Source organism: Oryx dammah, unplaced genomic scaffold (genome assembly GCF_014754425.2).
Source record: "Oryx dammah isolate SB20612 unplaced genomic scaffold, SCBI_Odam_1.1 HiC_scaffold_20, whole genome shotgun sequence".
NCBI lineage: Eukaryota > Metazoa > Chordata > Mammalia > Artiodactyla > Bovidae > Oryx > Oryx dammah.
Window position 1 is genome coordinate 33,407,282 of NW_024070204.1, and position 15,102 is coordinate 33,422,383.

Here is a 15,102-nt window from a genome sequence, read left to right on the forward strand (position 1 = left end):
CAATGTAACAAGTCATTAAACCTCTCTCCAATCATTTAAAGAGAATAGGTGTAGGGAGAAAAAAAGTTGCAGTTGGGGAAAACATTTTAAAAGAATGGTTAAAAAAAAAATTTCTTCAAATACTATCTACTTACTGCAACTATCAATACATCACCCCCCGACATACACAGACTAACAGTGTTGTTTCAGCATGTAAAACCATCATTTATTATAATAGATTTCTTCTTTAGCTATGCAAGTTTTCAAGTATTCATTGTACAAATCAGAACACATAATCCCTACTCCCAGTGAACTCACAATCTTCTGGTATAAAAAGGTGTGTATTGTTCAGATAGAGCTCTTCAAAGTCTTTTCAGGATCCCAAGTTTTGAATTTTTTTTAACCACTGATGATTATTAAAAATGGGAAAACAAAATTAGTTATAATCCATGCCTTTGCTAGCCTATAAAATATTCAAATTAACACTTAAAACATCCTTTTCCATTTTTTCCTTTTAGCTCCTCATTTAGCCAGTAACTTTCTTAAAAAACCTATCATAAAATAAAGCCTGTGACACTTAAAAAATATTTTTTATACATTTCTTCATGTAGAAAACTTATATATAAGCCGCCTTATTGATTTACACCCTAATCCTTCATGGTTACTTTAATGTTAAGGAATAAGCTTCATTTAAAATAATTCTTTCCAGTTCAGCAGTTCATGTAATATGATTTTGATTTACTGGGTCCATGAATATACATACATATGGAACATCAAAAACATTAACTCAAAAATATCTGAAGAATCTACATTCATCAGGAAGCACTGTGTCACATATTAGCAGTGAATGAAGTCAGCAGGGGAAAGAGTAATAGATAGTGTAGAAAAAAGACAAGAAATATAATATTCTGGGGCAATCTGGTTTTCAAACAATGACCCATAAGAGCTGAAGAAATAAATGAACTAAAAAAGAAAAGATAATGGTTTACTTTTATTCACATGTAGTTGCCATTAAAAGGAACTCATTCATAAAAACATTTTTGCTGTTCTAACAACCTTCGCCTCTCATCGTCTCTTACAAATAAATCCCACAACAGGTCAGAAATGTTAGAGGTTATATCACCAATGGAACACATTAAGTAGTTTTTAAACCTCTAAAATATGGCTTATAAACAATTTTATATAGCAGCTTACCTATTAATATGTTACATATTAAACAGATCTATGTACCATTTTGGACAATCAGATTTCCTTGATATTAAAGATGGAGTTGGTATTTTTATCAAAAAGGTATTTTAAATCTGTTAGGGAGTTTCTATAGTGTGGAATTTCACTTCTTTATAAAATGGCATCTTAAGTATATCATTATTAAATCAAATCAGAAACTAGATCCATCTCTGGGAAAACACCAATTTTTATTGTATGCATCATGTAAACTCCTTGCGAGTAGTATCTATGCAGTTACTCTCAGAAAAACAAATTCTTGTTCTGGATATACATCAAAACCTAAGATTATCTTTGTATAATAATATTACTTTAAAAATCTGACAAGAACATGATAAATGTTGCCAAACCTAAGAGCACTCGGTTTGATTACACATTCTAGTTTTCTCAGAATCTACTTCTGAGCTCACCAGATTCAGTTCTATCAGGATAGCGGCTGTTCAGATAACCAGTGTACATCCAGTGCCTGACACAGTACATGGCAGAGTCGGTGTTCAGTAAATATTTCAGTGATTGAAGATAAATTTTTAACAGCGAGTGGAAAAAAAAATACAACTTTGAATAACTGGAATAAGAATACCAATTGTCTCATGATGCAGCAAGAGGAACTTTTTGTGATAATTCTAGGATTATTTATAAGTAAATTGGGAATTAGGTAAAGAAACTATCATAATGGGAAAAAAAGAAAAGCCACAACATTTTATCCTCCAAACCTAATGTGTAAAACTTGGAATATGAGCTAGGTGAAAACTACCATGATAATAAGTAAGGCAATTCCAAAACTAAAATGTTTTGCATATTTATTAAACAATCCATTTTCTTTCTGACAATACTCCTAACACTAGATGAAAATTTTTATAGGTTTTACCAAACTCAGAATGTGCCTAATCAGTTCATCCTTTTAGTCTTTAAATCCATGTTAGAGAGTTTTAAATATGGAAGAACTTTATCAGCCTCAAATCATTAAAAAAATTACCAAAGACCTAAAATAATTATTGGCTAGTTAATACATTTGTAATAGTGCCATGATTTTGTCCATGTATATTTCACCCAGCATTGTCAAAATTAACCTGATAGTCAATTAAATGAAAACATCTATAAATAATTTCAAAAATGATTGAACTTTTTAAATCAATAGTCATAACAATATCATTGTGTTCTGAAATTAGAAAACTCTTGGCAGATATATAAAAACACATTTACCTATTTCAATTAGGTCAATGTCAGGATTTATCAAAATTCTCCATCAAAGTTTTTAAAAAAAATCTTGATCTTTAGGTACTATAAAAAAATACTAATCAAATGAGATGTGTTTGGTCTGACCAATTCCACAAAGTGAGGAGGAAAAGGAAGGAAAAAAAAAAAAAAAAAAACTTGTACAGTTAAATTTCAAATCCTAAACATTAAATCTTTTATTTGAGCCTACCTCTCTAAATTTATAAAGATACCAGCACTCTTGGAAACCAATTGTAAGCAGTATCAAAATTTCACTGTTGTGAATTCTAATCAGTTTCATCCTCCATTTTCTCACATAGTGAACATCTTTTCCATCAGAATCCATCAGAAGAATAATGCAGATATCACTTTCTTGGTCACCTTCAGCCCAAGGCAAATCAGTCTCAACAACAACCAAAAACTGTAGCTTTATGACTTGTAGGCTGTTTTCTGCAGTAAAACTATTTCTCTGGCAATCAAAATTGTCATCTGAGGCAATCCTTCACTGCTCTAGAAGCACAGTTCGAAGCTCGTCTTCTTTCTCGATCAACATTGAAGCAATGGCTCCATCATTAAACTCAAAGGAAGTTCCTCCATCCACAACCATGCATGCATCCCAACACCGAGAACGAACACACACCCTAGGCAGAGAGAGACATCTTGTTAAATATCAACACTTTTCTTAAACTGCAGTTTCTTTAAAACACTGAGTTTTTATCTAAACTGGCAGGTAGATCATTTGGCCTTGATTTTAAAAATCAAGTTGCCCTGCCCTTAGTTATGAGAGAATTAGTGACTATGTCAATATGAGTACATTACCCCCAAAAAATCTCAAAATTAAAATGTTCAGGATAGCTCCATTTACCCAAACACTTAAAAGTGAACAAGTTCAGACTTGATGGAACTCATAGGAGCTTTTTGAACATTATTACAAGTATTTTAAGTATTGATCAAGAATGTAACTACTGTCATGTAAAATTTTTACTTATATACAACATACAGAAAAGGCACAAATTATCAGGGTACAGCTCAATGAGCACACTTGTGTAATCATCACCCAAATTAGGAACTGAATGTTACACTCAGTTCCCAGGAAGTTCCCTCATTGCTCTTATCCCATCTCCCAGTCTCTACTCCCAGCCCCTCCTTCCCAAGCATATCCACTATCCTAATTTCAATCACATAGTAATACTAGCTTTGTCTATTCTTGAAATTCTATATAAATGGAAGAATACAATAGATATGCCTATATCTTGGCTTCTTTTGCTCAACAGTATGCTTGTGAAATCATCCATATTATCATATGTAGCAGCACTGGGTTCATTTTCATTGCTGTCTGAAAACACCTGCATTGTATGAAAATACCAAAATTTAAGTATCTCTTCTACTACTCATGGACATTAGGGTTTTGATCTATTGGGAACATTGCTGCTATGAATATTCTTGAGCATGTCTTTTGGTACATACGTATCTGTCAGTGTATACTCTTCTGCTGGATATGTATCTTGGAGCAGAATCACTGAGTCACTGCATGTCCTGTATTCAGCTTTGCTAGGTAACTGCCAAGTAATTTTCCATATTATTCCTAACAGTATAAAAGTTTTATATAAAATTTCTAGTTGCTCCACTTTTATATAAAAATTTTAGTTGCTCCACCTTATCAACAACTGGTATTTTAGCTAGGCTGGTGAGTGTGTGTGGTATTGTATTTGTTTACTCGCTCCATCATATCTGACTCTAAGCAACCCCATGAACTACAGCATGCCAGGTTCCTCTGTCCTTCACTATCTCCTGGAGTTTGCCCAAACTCATGCCATTGAGTCTATGATGCCATTCAACCATCTCATTCTCTGTCACCCCCTTCTCCTCCTGCCCTCAATCCTTCCCAGCATCAAAGTGTTTTCCAATGAGTCAGCTCTTCACATCAGGTGGCCAAAGTATTAGAGCTTCAGCTTCAGCTTCAGTCCCTCCAATGAATAGTCAGGACTGATCTCCTTTAGGATTGACTGGTTTGATCTCCTTGCAGTCCAAGGGACTCTCAAGAGTCTTCTCCAGCACCACAATTCAAAAGCATCAATTCTTCGGCATTCAGCCTTTTTTAAGGTCCAACTCTCACATCCTTACATGACTATAGTATTATATGATATAGTTTTAATTTACATTTCTCAGATGAATAAGGTCAAGGATGTTTCTCCATACACTTATCAGCCATTTGGATATTCTCTTTTGCGAAATGCCTGTCCAAGACTTTCAGCCATTTTTCTAAAGGGTTGCCTGCCTTCTTTCATACTGACTGGTAAGAATTTTTATAATATATTCTGGATATGAGTCCATTGCTGGACATAGATACTATTTCACTCTGTGGCTCGCCTCTTTATTTTCTTGATGGTGTCTTGATTAACAAAAGTCAATAACTCTAATTTAGTTCAACTTGTCAATCTGTTGCTAAGAAATATTTTCCAGCCAAAGTCATAAAGCTGTTCTCCTACTTATATGAGCAAACATTTAAATGAATCTTTCAGTCCTACCCAATCTGAGTACAGATTTGTTGATTAATCAAAATTAATTCTCAAATGATTAAGTGATTTTTAAATATGATCACTATCCTTTTTAGTGTCTTTCCTGGAAAAAATCAATTATGCATTTTTGAAAAAGTATATGCACACTGTTAAGAAGCAATTTGTAACTGAACTATTCTGTGCTTGCCACGAGATAAAAAGTGAAAGTGAAAGTCGCTTAGTTGTGTCTGACTCTTTGTGACCTCAGGGACTGTAGCCTGCCAGGCTCCTTTGTCCATGGAATTATCCAGGCAAGAATGCTGGAGTAGGTAGCCATTCCCTTCTCCAAGCGGATCTTCCCAACCCAGGGACTGAACCCAGGTCTCCCACATTACAGGTGGATTCTTTTTCGTCTGAGCCACCAGGGAAGCCCAAGAATACTGGAGTGGGTAGACTACCCCTTCTCCAGGGGATCTTCCTGATCCAAGAATCAAACCGGGGTCTCCTGCATTGCAGAAGGATTCTCTACCAGCTGAAGTATCAGGGAAGCCCTAACTATAGTTAAGTTTTCTTGTTAGTCTGGAAGACTGAGCAACCTTTACAAAAATTATAAACATTTTTGTATATCTTCTTCCCCTCAAAACAAAAAAAATCTGTGGCAAATTTAATAGATGTGGGCATGGGTGGGAGATTCACTTGTAGGGAAAAGCTGAAAGAAATGAGTCCTTTATGTTGCTACACAGTTTAGGCTTTATATGAATGCATGTCCTGCTTTTATTCCATAGCATATGAAAAAGAAGTTGCTTTCCAGTCAGTTTCTTTTGAAGTTGACAATCTGATCTTACTGTGTCTTACTTAATAAAGAAAAAACAAACAAGTACACATTACCCAATTAAATAACCATGTCCTTTCCATTCAGTTAAATTTTAGTTCCTCTAAAATGAAACAGTAAGTTTTAGAGAAAATATCACTTTAGCCAGGTTGTTAGCGTGATACCACTTTAGCTCCACAGCGTCTACTTTTCCTGCATGATTAAGCTTGAAGGAGTGATTTAATGAAACAATACTTTCACAGCCAAATGTGCTTTATAATTAATTACAAGGAAGGAAAACAGCTACAAGAAGACTGTGGAAGCTTACTTTGAGGTGAAACAACGCTGACGACTGCTTGAGAAAATTCTGTTTGCTATTGGTTCTCGAATACTGAAAAGTATTTTTGGTTCTTCTGGACTGTAGAGCAGTGATTCATTATATTCGTTTGTTACTATAAAGGAAAAAAAGCCAAATATTAGCACAGTCACTTCTGAGAAGTGCAAAATGAGAATAGATGCTATCCCCAATTTAAAGGCAGTTCTATTCCAAAAGTCTGTTTGGCAGCAAGTTTCTTGGAACTCATGACAAACTCCATTAAAAAAAATGCTTATAAACAAGGAGTATGTTCCCAGATTAGCCCACAGAAGCCTATATCACCCACAGGATAGCAGAAATAGGTACCTTTGGTGGGGGAAGGGAGGACTGTAAAGTCAGTAAACAAAGAGAAACTAGTTTGAAGCACTCAAAAATGGAACTTGAGTTGATATAATCCCTTGATAATAAGTTCCTTTCCAAAACATCATGCCAAAAGGTTCATGAGGTATTTCCATAAGCCTTTGGGATCTACTTTCTCCCTAACCAAGAGGCACACAGAGTTGGCATGCAGAGCACAAACTGGTTAAAGACAACTGTACAAAGAAACTGGGCTTGAAAAAAGCATTTAGTCGAACACCACACTAAAAGACATCACAAGACTATCAGATAATCTACCTTATATACCAAAATTTCATTTGAATTAAAGGAAGCGTCTGTAACAGTGACTGCACCATTGGCATTCACTATTGCTTCTGAAGATAAGTCAAATCTTCAAAGGAATAATATTCATTCAGTAAAGCAGTATATTTATTGGAAGAAAAACCACTGTATTTTATATATACCCTTACATTACTTTACATAAGTGATATAAATTTCAGTTGTTTTATATATACTGTTTTAAGTTAAATTATCTAATGAAGAATCAATTACTATAAATGCCTCACTTTCCTTCCTTCAGTACAGATTTAACACTAATTCCAACTCAAAGCCATGATTAAAATAATACTTTAGGTCTCAAAATCAGAGAGGGAGAAAACAATCCATTTTAGAGAACTGAAAGTAACCACAGAGATTTAGTCCTGTTTACAAACCATTTTAAAGGCAAACCATTTCAACAAATCAAGTCTTTCGGGAATCCAAAACACACAAATAAAACGAATTGACTCTGTTAATATACTTTACCATGTATTGCTACATCACTTTAAAGGCAACCAATGTGAACATATCTGTTATGATAACTCTCAAATTCAAATGTTTATGGATGACAACTGCAGCATAGGTAAGTAAAGGCAACTATAAACAAGTTTGGATTTTTGCTTTTTTTTTTTCTAAAAATAATTTACCTTTAAATCTTAGGATACTCTTCAACTAAACAGAGACAACACTATTTAGCTTTAGTCTGAGGTCTGTACTTTCGAAAATGATCCTGGTAGATAAATAGACTTTAGTGTGTTAAAATTTCATATGCAAATCAAATGAATGTGGTTTTCAGTTTATGAATTTAAATATTTTTTAAAATAATTTTTTTTAACAAATTTGAAGACTTCCCCAGCAATCTATATCCACTCCCTCATTCCACTGTTGAGGAAGCAGAGGAGCAAAGAATACAGTCTTGCCCATTGTTTTAGTGAGTGACTGGTTGGTCTGGGATTGGAACTCAGGTCTTCAAATTCCCTGATAAGTATCCTTTCTCCACTAGTGCTGGTTCTCTTAAAGGAACACTGAAATAACTGGGCAGGAGTATGTAGGAAAAGGATAAGATAACATTTTAGTGAATGTGAAGGTAAACATTCACAGCTCAATGAATTCCTTCTCATTCAGAGGATACTAACGGCTCACCGAATTTAGCTGTGAATCTCCTATTTGCCAGATGTGTATTTTTCTACATTTTCCCATTCCCCAGGAAAAGTTTGCAATCACACTGTTTTGACACAGAAGTTAGATTTCCATGGTTGACAAAAATCATAAAATTTCAACTTAAACTTTCTACTGATTCAATATATTTTAAGGGGTATTATATTGTTGGAGTAAAAAAAGTACTATGCTTAGCTTAATTAGACAAGTACATTTCATGATAACATCCTCAAAATATACACAGAACTTAACTGAAAATGTCAGTGATTATGATCATTTGTCACTGACCTTTCTCTACCAATTCTCTGTTCAACGGAAGACTTAAATTTCCTTGTCGGTTTGCTATTGGAAAAAGAAAGGGGGAAAATATCTTGATTAAATAAAATATTTTGTAACATACTGTATAGCTAACATACAATAAAATCTACACATTCTATAGCATATTATAATCGTAACATAAGAGCTATTTAGTACTCACCAATATTTAGAACATCTTCCACAGCCTGTGGTGCCACTCTGTTAATATTGAATGACCTAGAAATAAATACCACAAACGTTTTTTCTTATTTTGGTTCTGAAAACATACTAAAAATGAAAAAGGAATAATCTACTTAATGTACAAAGAACTCTTAGAAATTATCAGGTAAAAAAAATACCCAAAAAACAATAGCCACCTCATATAGTTTTTAAAAGTAGCCAAAGTACAGGGGTCATATGAAAATGTGTTCAATCTCACTCATATCTGAGGAGATATTAAAACAAGATTCTTTTCAGATTTTAAAGATTAAAAACTGATAATGTATTGACATGGGTATGGGAAGAGAAGTATGCCCATATACTAATGGAATTATAAAAATTGCAATTAGACAATTCTGTTAAGATTTAAAATGAACATATTCTTCAGTCTAGTAGTTTATCCTAAAATATACTTGCACATATAATACACAAAGACAAGTATAAGGATATTTACAGAAGCATTGTTTATAATAGCAAAACCGCAGAAAGCTGGGTAAATATAGCTACTCAGTAGATTACTACATAGATATTAAAAAGACTATACTACAACCATATGTATAATACCAATGTGGAAAGATATCAACATGTTAAGTTAAAAAACCAAAAGCATTATACAGTGTATGTATGTGTATATGTGTGTTCAGTCGCTCAGTTGTGTTCGACTCTTTGCAACCCCATGGACTGCAGCACACCAAGTCTCTCTGTCCCTCACCATCTCTCCAGGTTTGCCCAAATCCACGTCCATTGCGTCGGTGATGCTGTCCAGGCATCTCATCCTCTGACACCCTTTTCTCCTTCTGCCCTCAATCTTTCCCAGCATCAGGGACTTTTCCAATGAGTCAGCTGTTCTATATATTTGTATAGAATTTCCTTGTGTTACTTATATTAAAAAATATAGAGTGGTTGTATCTGGAGATTAGTACTAGAATATAAAATGAAAGAAACCAGCTTTTCGTTGTATCCCCTTTGTATTATTTAACATACTTTTTATTTTTTAAGTTTTATTTATTTTTTACTTCTTGGCTGTGCTGAGTCTTCATGGCTGCTTGGGGGCTTTTCTCTCTTTACGCCGAGCGGGGGCTGCTCTGTTGTGGTACGTAGGCTTCTCACTGCAGTGACTTCTCCTGTTGCGGGGCACAGGTTTCCGGGGCATGTAGGCTTCGGTAGGTGCAGCTCCCGGGGCTCTAGAGGACAGGCTCAGTAGCTGTGGCACCCGGGCATAGCTGCTCCACAGCACATGTAATCTTCCCAGATGAGCGATCAAACCTGTGTCCCCTGTACTGGCAGGCGGACTCTTAACCACTGGACCACCAGGGAAGTCCTACCACAGTTTTAAACAGGTATTTCTTTAAATTATAAAATCATTTCTGAAGGTGAGAAACCTTTAGCAAGATGCCACGCGTAACCACTTAAGAGCAAACATTACCACACATAGGAGTAACTTTTAAAAGCAGCAACTTTTAAAAGGTGGTTAGACCCTTAACCACCTAAGGACTAAAAAGGTGGTTAGGGAAAGGTGTTTTTTTTTTAAAAAAAAACACACAATTCTTCCAGCTAATTTAGAATTCTCCTCCTGCCTCTACCTCTTCACAGTAGATGCTCTTTAGAAAAGGAACAGCACTTCACAGTCACACAACTCTAAACCTAATTCAGGGGCTCTTAACATTTTGAGGGAGGAAGAATAAGAGATGCTCCATATACCCACTCTAATCCTATACTCTCCATATTTTGAGAAATGTGAAAACATTTTGGACATTCTCTTAAGAAAAATGCAGATATACAAATTTTTACATTAAAAAATTGGAGTCATTCACAGACCATATCCTTATGCTAAAAAAATAAATAAATCTAAAATATGGCCCTTGCCTAGCCTATTTTTCACCATTACTTACCCTCTAACTTCACATTCCAAACACCCCAAGCTCCATTCTCGCCTCTTGCTCACACTTACTATGTGGTAGAAACCAAAATACGTCAAGTGTTGTGACTTTCTTCTTGTTTAGTATGAGGTTCACAAAACCTATCTCATTAGCATTACTGCTGTCACACACTACAAGCCATAAGGCACTGAGGGCAGTTTCTGGCTCTTGGCAAGAACTCACGAAAATGTCAAGTGCAAGGAAATCTGTATGAGTTACACTCTTAATTCCTCGTTACTGCTTTAGAATTCTATTTTAAAGTCACATAAAAATAAGCTGTTAATAGGGTTCCACTGAAATAAAATATGTAAAGGGCAAAAGATAATAGTGACTCATGTATCTTACTATAATTAAGACTTAGTTTAAGAGAGCAGAAGTCTTACAAGACATGTTCTAACATTCCTAGAACTATGACTTATTAGGAATACCACAAGTCAATACAAACTAAGTTCTCTGAGTTAGGGTTAAATTAAAACTAATTTCCTGCGGGTGTAATCTAAATCTCAGCCAATTCAATCTACCCTTAGGAGTGGTTTACATTCTACATCAAAGACAAACCATATGCCAAAGCAGGTGTGAGCTAGCAAACAACAGCTTTTTCCTTAGGTCTACAACCTTCACCACTGTAAGAGTTCTGATGTGAAATCGGACATAACTTCTACTGAAGACAACTGAATTGAAAGGCAAAGAGTCTCCTATCTTCATCAGCTAGTGAAACGTTCTCTTTACTTAAGAACACCTCCTCGTCGTTAATTAGGTCTGCTGGGACAGAAGGTACAGAGGAGGGGGACTGGGAAGAGGCTTAAGAACCCATGGAAACAAAGGATCCTGCTCTGTGGTGCTTCTCTACTGTGCGCTGCAAACGCAACCCACCCGGGACGAGGACTGAGGTGGGTGACAGTGCGATGATGCAGATGCTTGGAACGCAGCATAACCACCACATCCTACGTCCTGTGCAAGAATTTCTGGAAATGCAAAGATGGGACAGCTACTCCCTGAGCTCTTCCCCCCACCCTCCCAGACACACGATTAGGCTGTATTTCCCACCCCTCTAGCCACACAGCATGTAACTATGTTCCAGCTAAAGGAATAAGAGTGACTATCATGGGCAACACTTCCCAAAACCTCCCACAGGGGACCCTCCAAGCTCTTCCTCCTTCTGTAGCACAGGAAGTCTACGGTTTAGAGTTAAGCCCTGAAATTAAATCCTACCTCCTCCATTTATCAGCCACATGGCTTTGGGCAAGTCAGTTAACTTTTGAGACTTTTTATAGTCTATCAGTGAAAATATAATTAACTAATCTCAGAGTATTCTTGAAAATTTAAGTAAGATAATATACTTACTTGGGACAAAGAAAGTGCTCAAAGATGGTACTGCAGTAAGTTGAAATTATTAAGGTAATATATAGAACGTATAAACTTTCCCTCAGTATCTCTGATCCCTAGCCTTCTCTCTTCTCCCCCAAGGCTTCTCTTTTCTCAAGGATCAAATGATACATGGGAAATCCAATCATAATGAAAGAATTATCGGTGATAACAGGAGAGCAGATCATGTCAGAAGCAAGCAAGCTGCACAAGGCTGAGTAGAAAAGAAAAGGGACTAAGTAACCAAGGTGGCAGGGACAGGATATGGTTAGAGACCATATCCTGGTCCCTATACCAGAGACCAGGCTCTATACTAGAGCACTGAGCACAAAGCAGACTTTAATAAGCAACACAGAAAAGACAGAACTTCTAATCTAAGCCATACTTAAATGCAACATCAACACAGGACTCAACCATACAGTGAGTGGTAGGGGAAATAAAACTCAATTTTAAAGAACTCAAACTTAAGTCAGTTTGATAAGCACTGCTTTAGCTGTATTTGTGAGCATGTAGTCATTTATTCAAAAAAGCATTTTAAGTGAATAAGTGTGAAGTACTGTGCTTAGCAAAGAAAAAATTAAGCAGAAAAAAAAGTCACTAGTCACCACCCCATGTGCCTCAAGTTGCTCAAACTAACTAGGTATGAACTTACTAGAAACCAATTATGTGCTAAGTGCTATAACATCGGAGAAGGCGATGGCACCCCACTCCAGTACTCTTGCCTGGAAAATCCCATGGACAGAGGAGCCTGGTAGGCTGCGGTCCATGGGGTCGCGAAGAGTCAGACACGACTGAGTGACTTCCCTTTCACTTTTCACTTTCATGCGTTGGAGAAGGAAATGGCAACCCACTCCAGTGTTCTTGCCTGGAGAATCCCAGGGACGGGGGAGCCTGGTGGGCTGCCGTCTATGGGGTCACACAGAGTCGGACACGACTGAAGTGACTTAGCAGCAGCAGCAGCGGCTATAGCAGTGCTATGAGGAAAAAGTGCTGGGTAAGGGCAAAAAAAAAAGGGATTGATTAATTAGGCTTATGAAAAGAACAAGGTCTTAAGCAAAGATTTTGACATTTAAGTGACATTTGAGGACAGGAATTTTTAGCCAATAGATGGAAAGTGGAAAATGTTCAAGCAGTCAATGCAGGAAGAAGGTACACTGAGCAAAAACAAAAAGCCCAGTGAGAACATGGCTTGTGCTAAGAATTGCAAGTAGCCTGCAGAGCCTCCAGTGGAATGGGTTAGGGTCAGGCAGGAGTAGGCTAGCAAGGAACCTTAGCTCATGTTTAAAGGGCTTCATATGACAGACTAACATGAACACAGTCAGGAGTCAAGAAAGTTTTAAAGCACAGAAGGGAAATAGTGAGATCTATCTACATTATGGAAATATTACTCTGTGGTAGGAGTGATGAATAACAGCCTGAAGAAGCAAGATGAGGCACAAAGAATATTCACTAAAGAGATGGGGGTTGACACCAAGAAACAGCCATAGAAACTGAAAAGCAGGGGCTAGAATTTCTGAAGTACATCTGACAGGATTCAGAGACTGCTAAGTACAGAGGGAGAACAGGAAGACCCAGAGTTATGAGCCAGGCTTTAGGGGATAATGTGTTTTCCTGAGACTATGAAGTCAAGGGTAACAGTGATACTATTCAGCAAGACAGGGAACACAGGAGAACAACAGAAGACAATAAATTCAGTTTTGAATGTGTTGAATCTGAAGTGCTACTAACATCCTTATGTAGTTAGTAGGTAATTTTTCAATATGAGCCTGCACGCAACAGAGATGACGGCTACAGATAAAAGTCAGGGAGGCATAGGCACGTGTGTGCTAAGAAGTGGAAGAGACTTCCCAGAGAGGAGCCATAGGGTAGGCAGGTTTCAGGATGTCCCAGGTTATCTCCAATTAGGCCTTGAATGCACAAACTTCTGGCATATTTTTTGGTACTGTGCTTTGTTTTCATTTCTTTATAACTTAAAATATTCATTTTTTAAAATATATACTCTCTAAAAACACTCATTTTCTTTTCTTTTTTCTCTTTACAAACCTAGTGCAGGAAGCTAAAGAATGACCAGATCCAGGCTGGGCTATAAGTCAAAGCTGGACTCTTGGACCCAATCGATGAGTGCAACAGAAACTGAGCCAACCAATAAGTCAACGCCAGGCTCCTTCCTACGTATCAGAGGCCTCAGATACACCAACGTGAGACAGCAAGCAAATTATATTACTTAAAGTATTTCACAAAAGTTGATAAGCAACATTCAAGTTACTCACCAGGCCTTTGATCCTGTTCCAGTACACAAATTGAGCCCAGAGCTCTTCTGTTTTTCCCAAGGACCATCATCAACTGAAATCTCGTAGTAGGAAGCCCTATGAATTGAGAATATAAAACTGGATTTGCAGAACTTATGTCTCATGGTAAATGAGATAAAGTATCTTTTTCAGAGCTGATGAAATCTAAGCAAGTCATCCTGACTTAGACATACCTGACTTAGCAGGGACACATATCATGATGCTAATTCCAATACTGATTAAGTGAAAAAAAATCAAAAATATCTGTGTGTCTACATCCTTCTCTGACCTGTATGTGCCTCCTTCCTTTAAGATTTCAAACAAGAGCTTCTTATAAATCTTTACCTAGCACTGCTATGGAAACATACAGAAGATGATTTCAGAATTCAAAAAGAAAATGCCATTCCTAAGGGAGTTTTATTCAGGAGCTAGTCCTCGACACATCTAAGTCTGCATCTAATCCTTCAAGTTACCAACCGTTTCTACTTAACTCTTGTTTCTCAAGTTATGTACTAATGTGCCTTTTGAATTGATGGTAAGCTAGCAGAGATAATGAGGTTCTAAAGAAAAATCTCAAGCAGTCCTGGACCAGTGAACAAAACTAGTGATAAAATAAGAACTGTAATTTTTTTAAAGATTGATAGTTCTAAGATTATTTAATAAACATGAAATCAACTGGGTTTTCTGACACCAGCCCAAAAAAAAAAAAATGACACCACTTTTTAACTACATGAATGTTTAAGTGATTTGTAACTATTCAAAGAGCTTTTGAAACATACAGAAGCCTATTTTGTGAACTATGTCTTAAAATAATGGTGTCAACAGTCAACACTGAGTTACTTTTATCCAGCAAATAAAAAAGCTAAAATAAACCCTTAACAAAATATATATAGCTTTTCAAAACAATGACAATTATTAGACATGCCTGCAAATATTAACATTCATCGGATAATTTATCTCTTATTCTAACCCTTTCATTTTCTCCTGCCAAGCTCGTGGTTTGTGAATGCTTCATATGATATAACTCCAAGTCGTCTTTTTCTCTGAAGTCAGCATTCTCTTTAAAAATAAAAGACAGCAAGTCTAATATTCACATTTAATCTATTTCATAGCTTTG

General features: G+C 36.3%; 1 protein-coding gene across 2 annotated transcripts in view; it reads right to left on the reverse strand.

Moving 5' to 3' along the window:
• Positions 1-950: 950 nt before the first annotated feature.
• Positions 951-15,102, reverse strand: part of NADK2 (NAD kinase 2, mitochondrial) — a 46,651-nt gene continuing 32,499 nt past the window's right edge. For both annotated transcript variants that reach the window (XM_040262334.1, XM_040262333.1), the window contains 5 exons: positions 13,968-14,063; positions 8,376-8,431; positions 8,186-8,239; positions 6,056-6,179; positions 951-3,059 (listed from right to left, as the gene is read on the reverse strand). In XM_040262334.1, the coding sequence (XP_040118268.1) occupies positions 2,921-3,059; positions 6,056-6,179; positions 8,186-8,239; positions 8,376-8,431; positions 13,968-14,063 (469 nt within the window). In that variant the 3' untranslated portion in view covers positions 951-2,920. The remainder of the gene's footprint in view (positions 3,060-6,055; positions 6,180-8,185; positions 8,240-8,375; positions 8,432-13,967; positions 14,064-15,102) is intronic.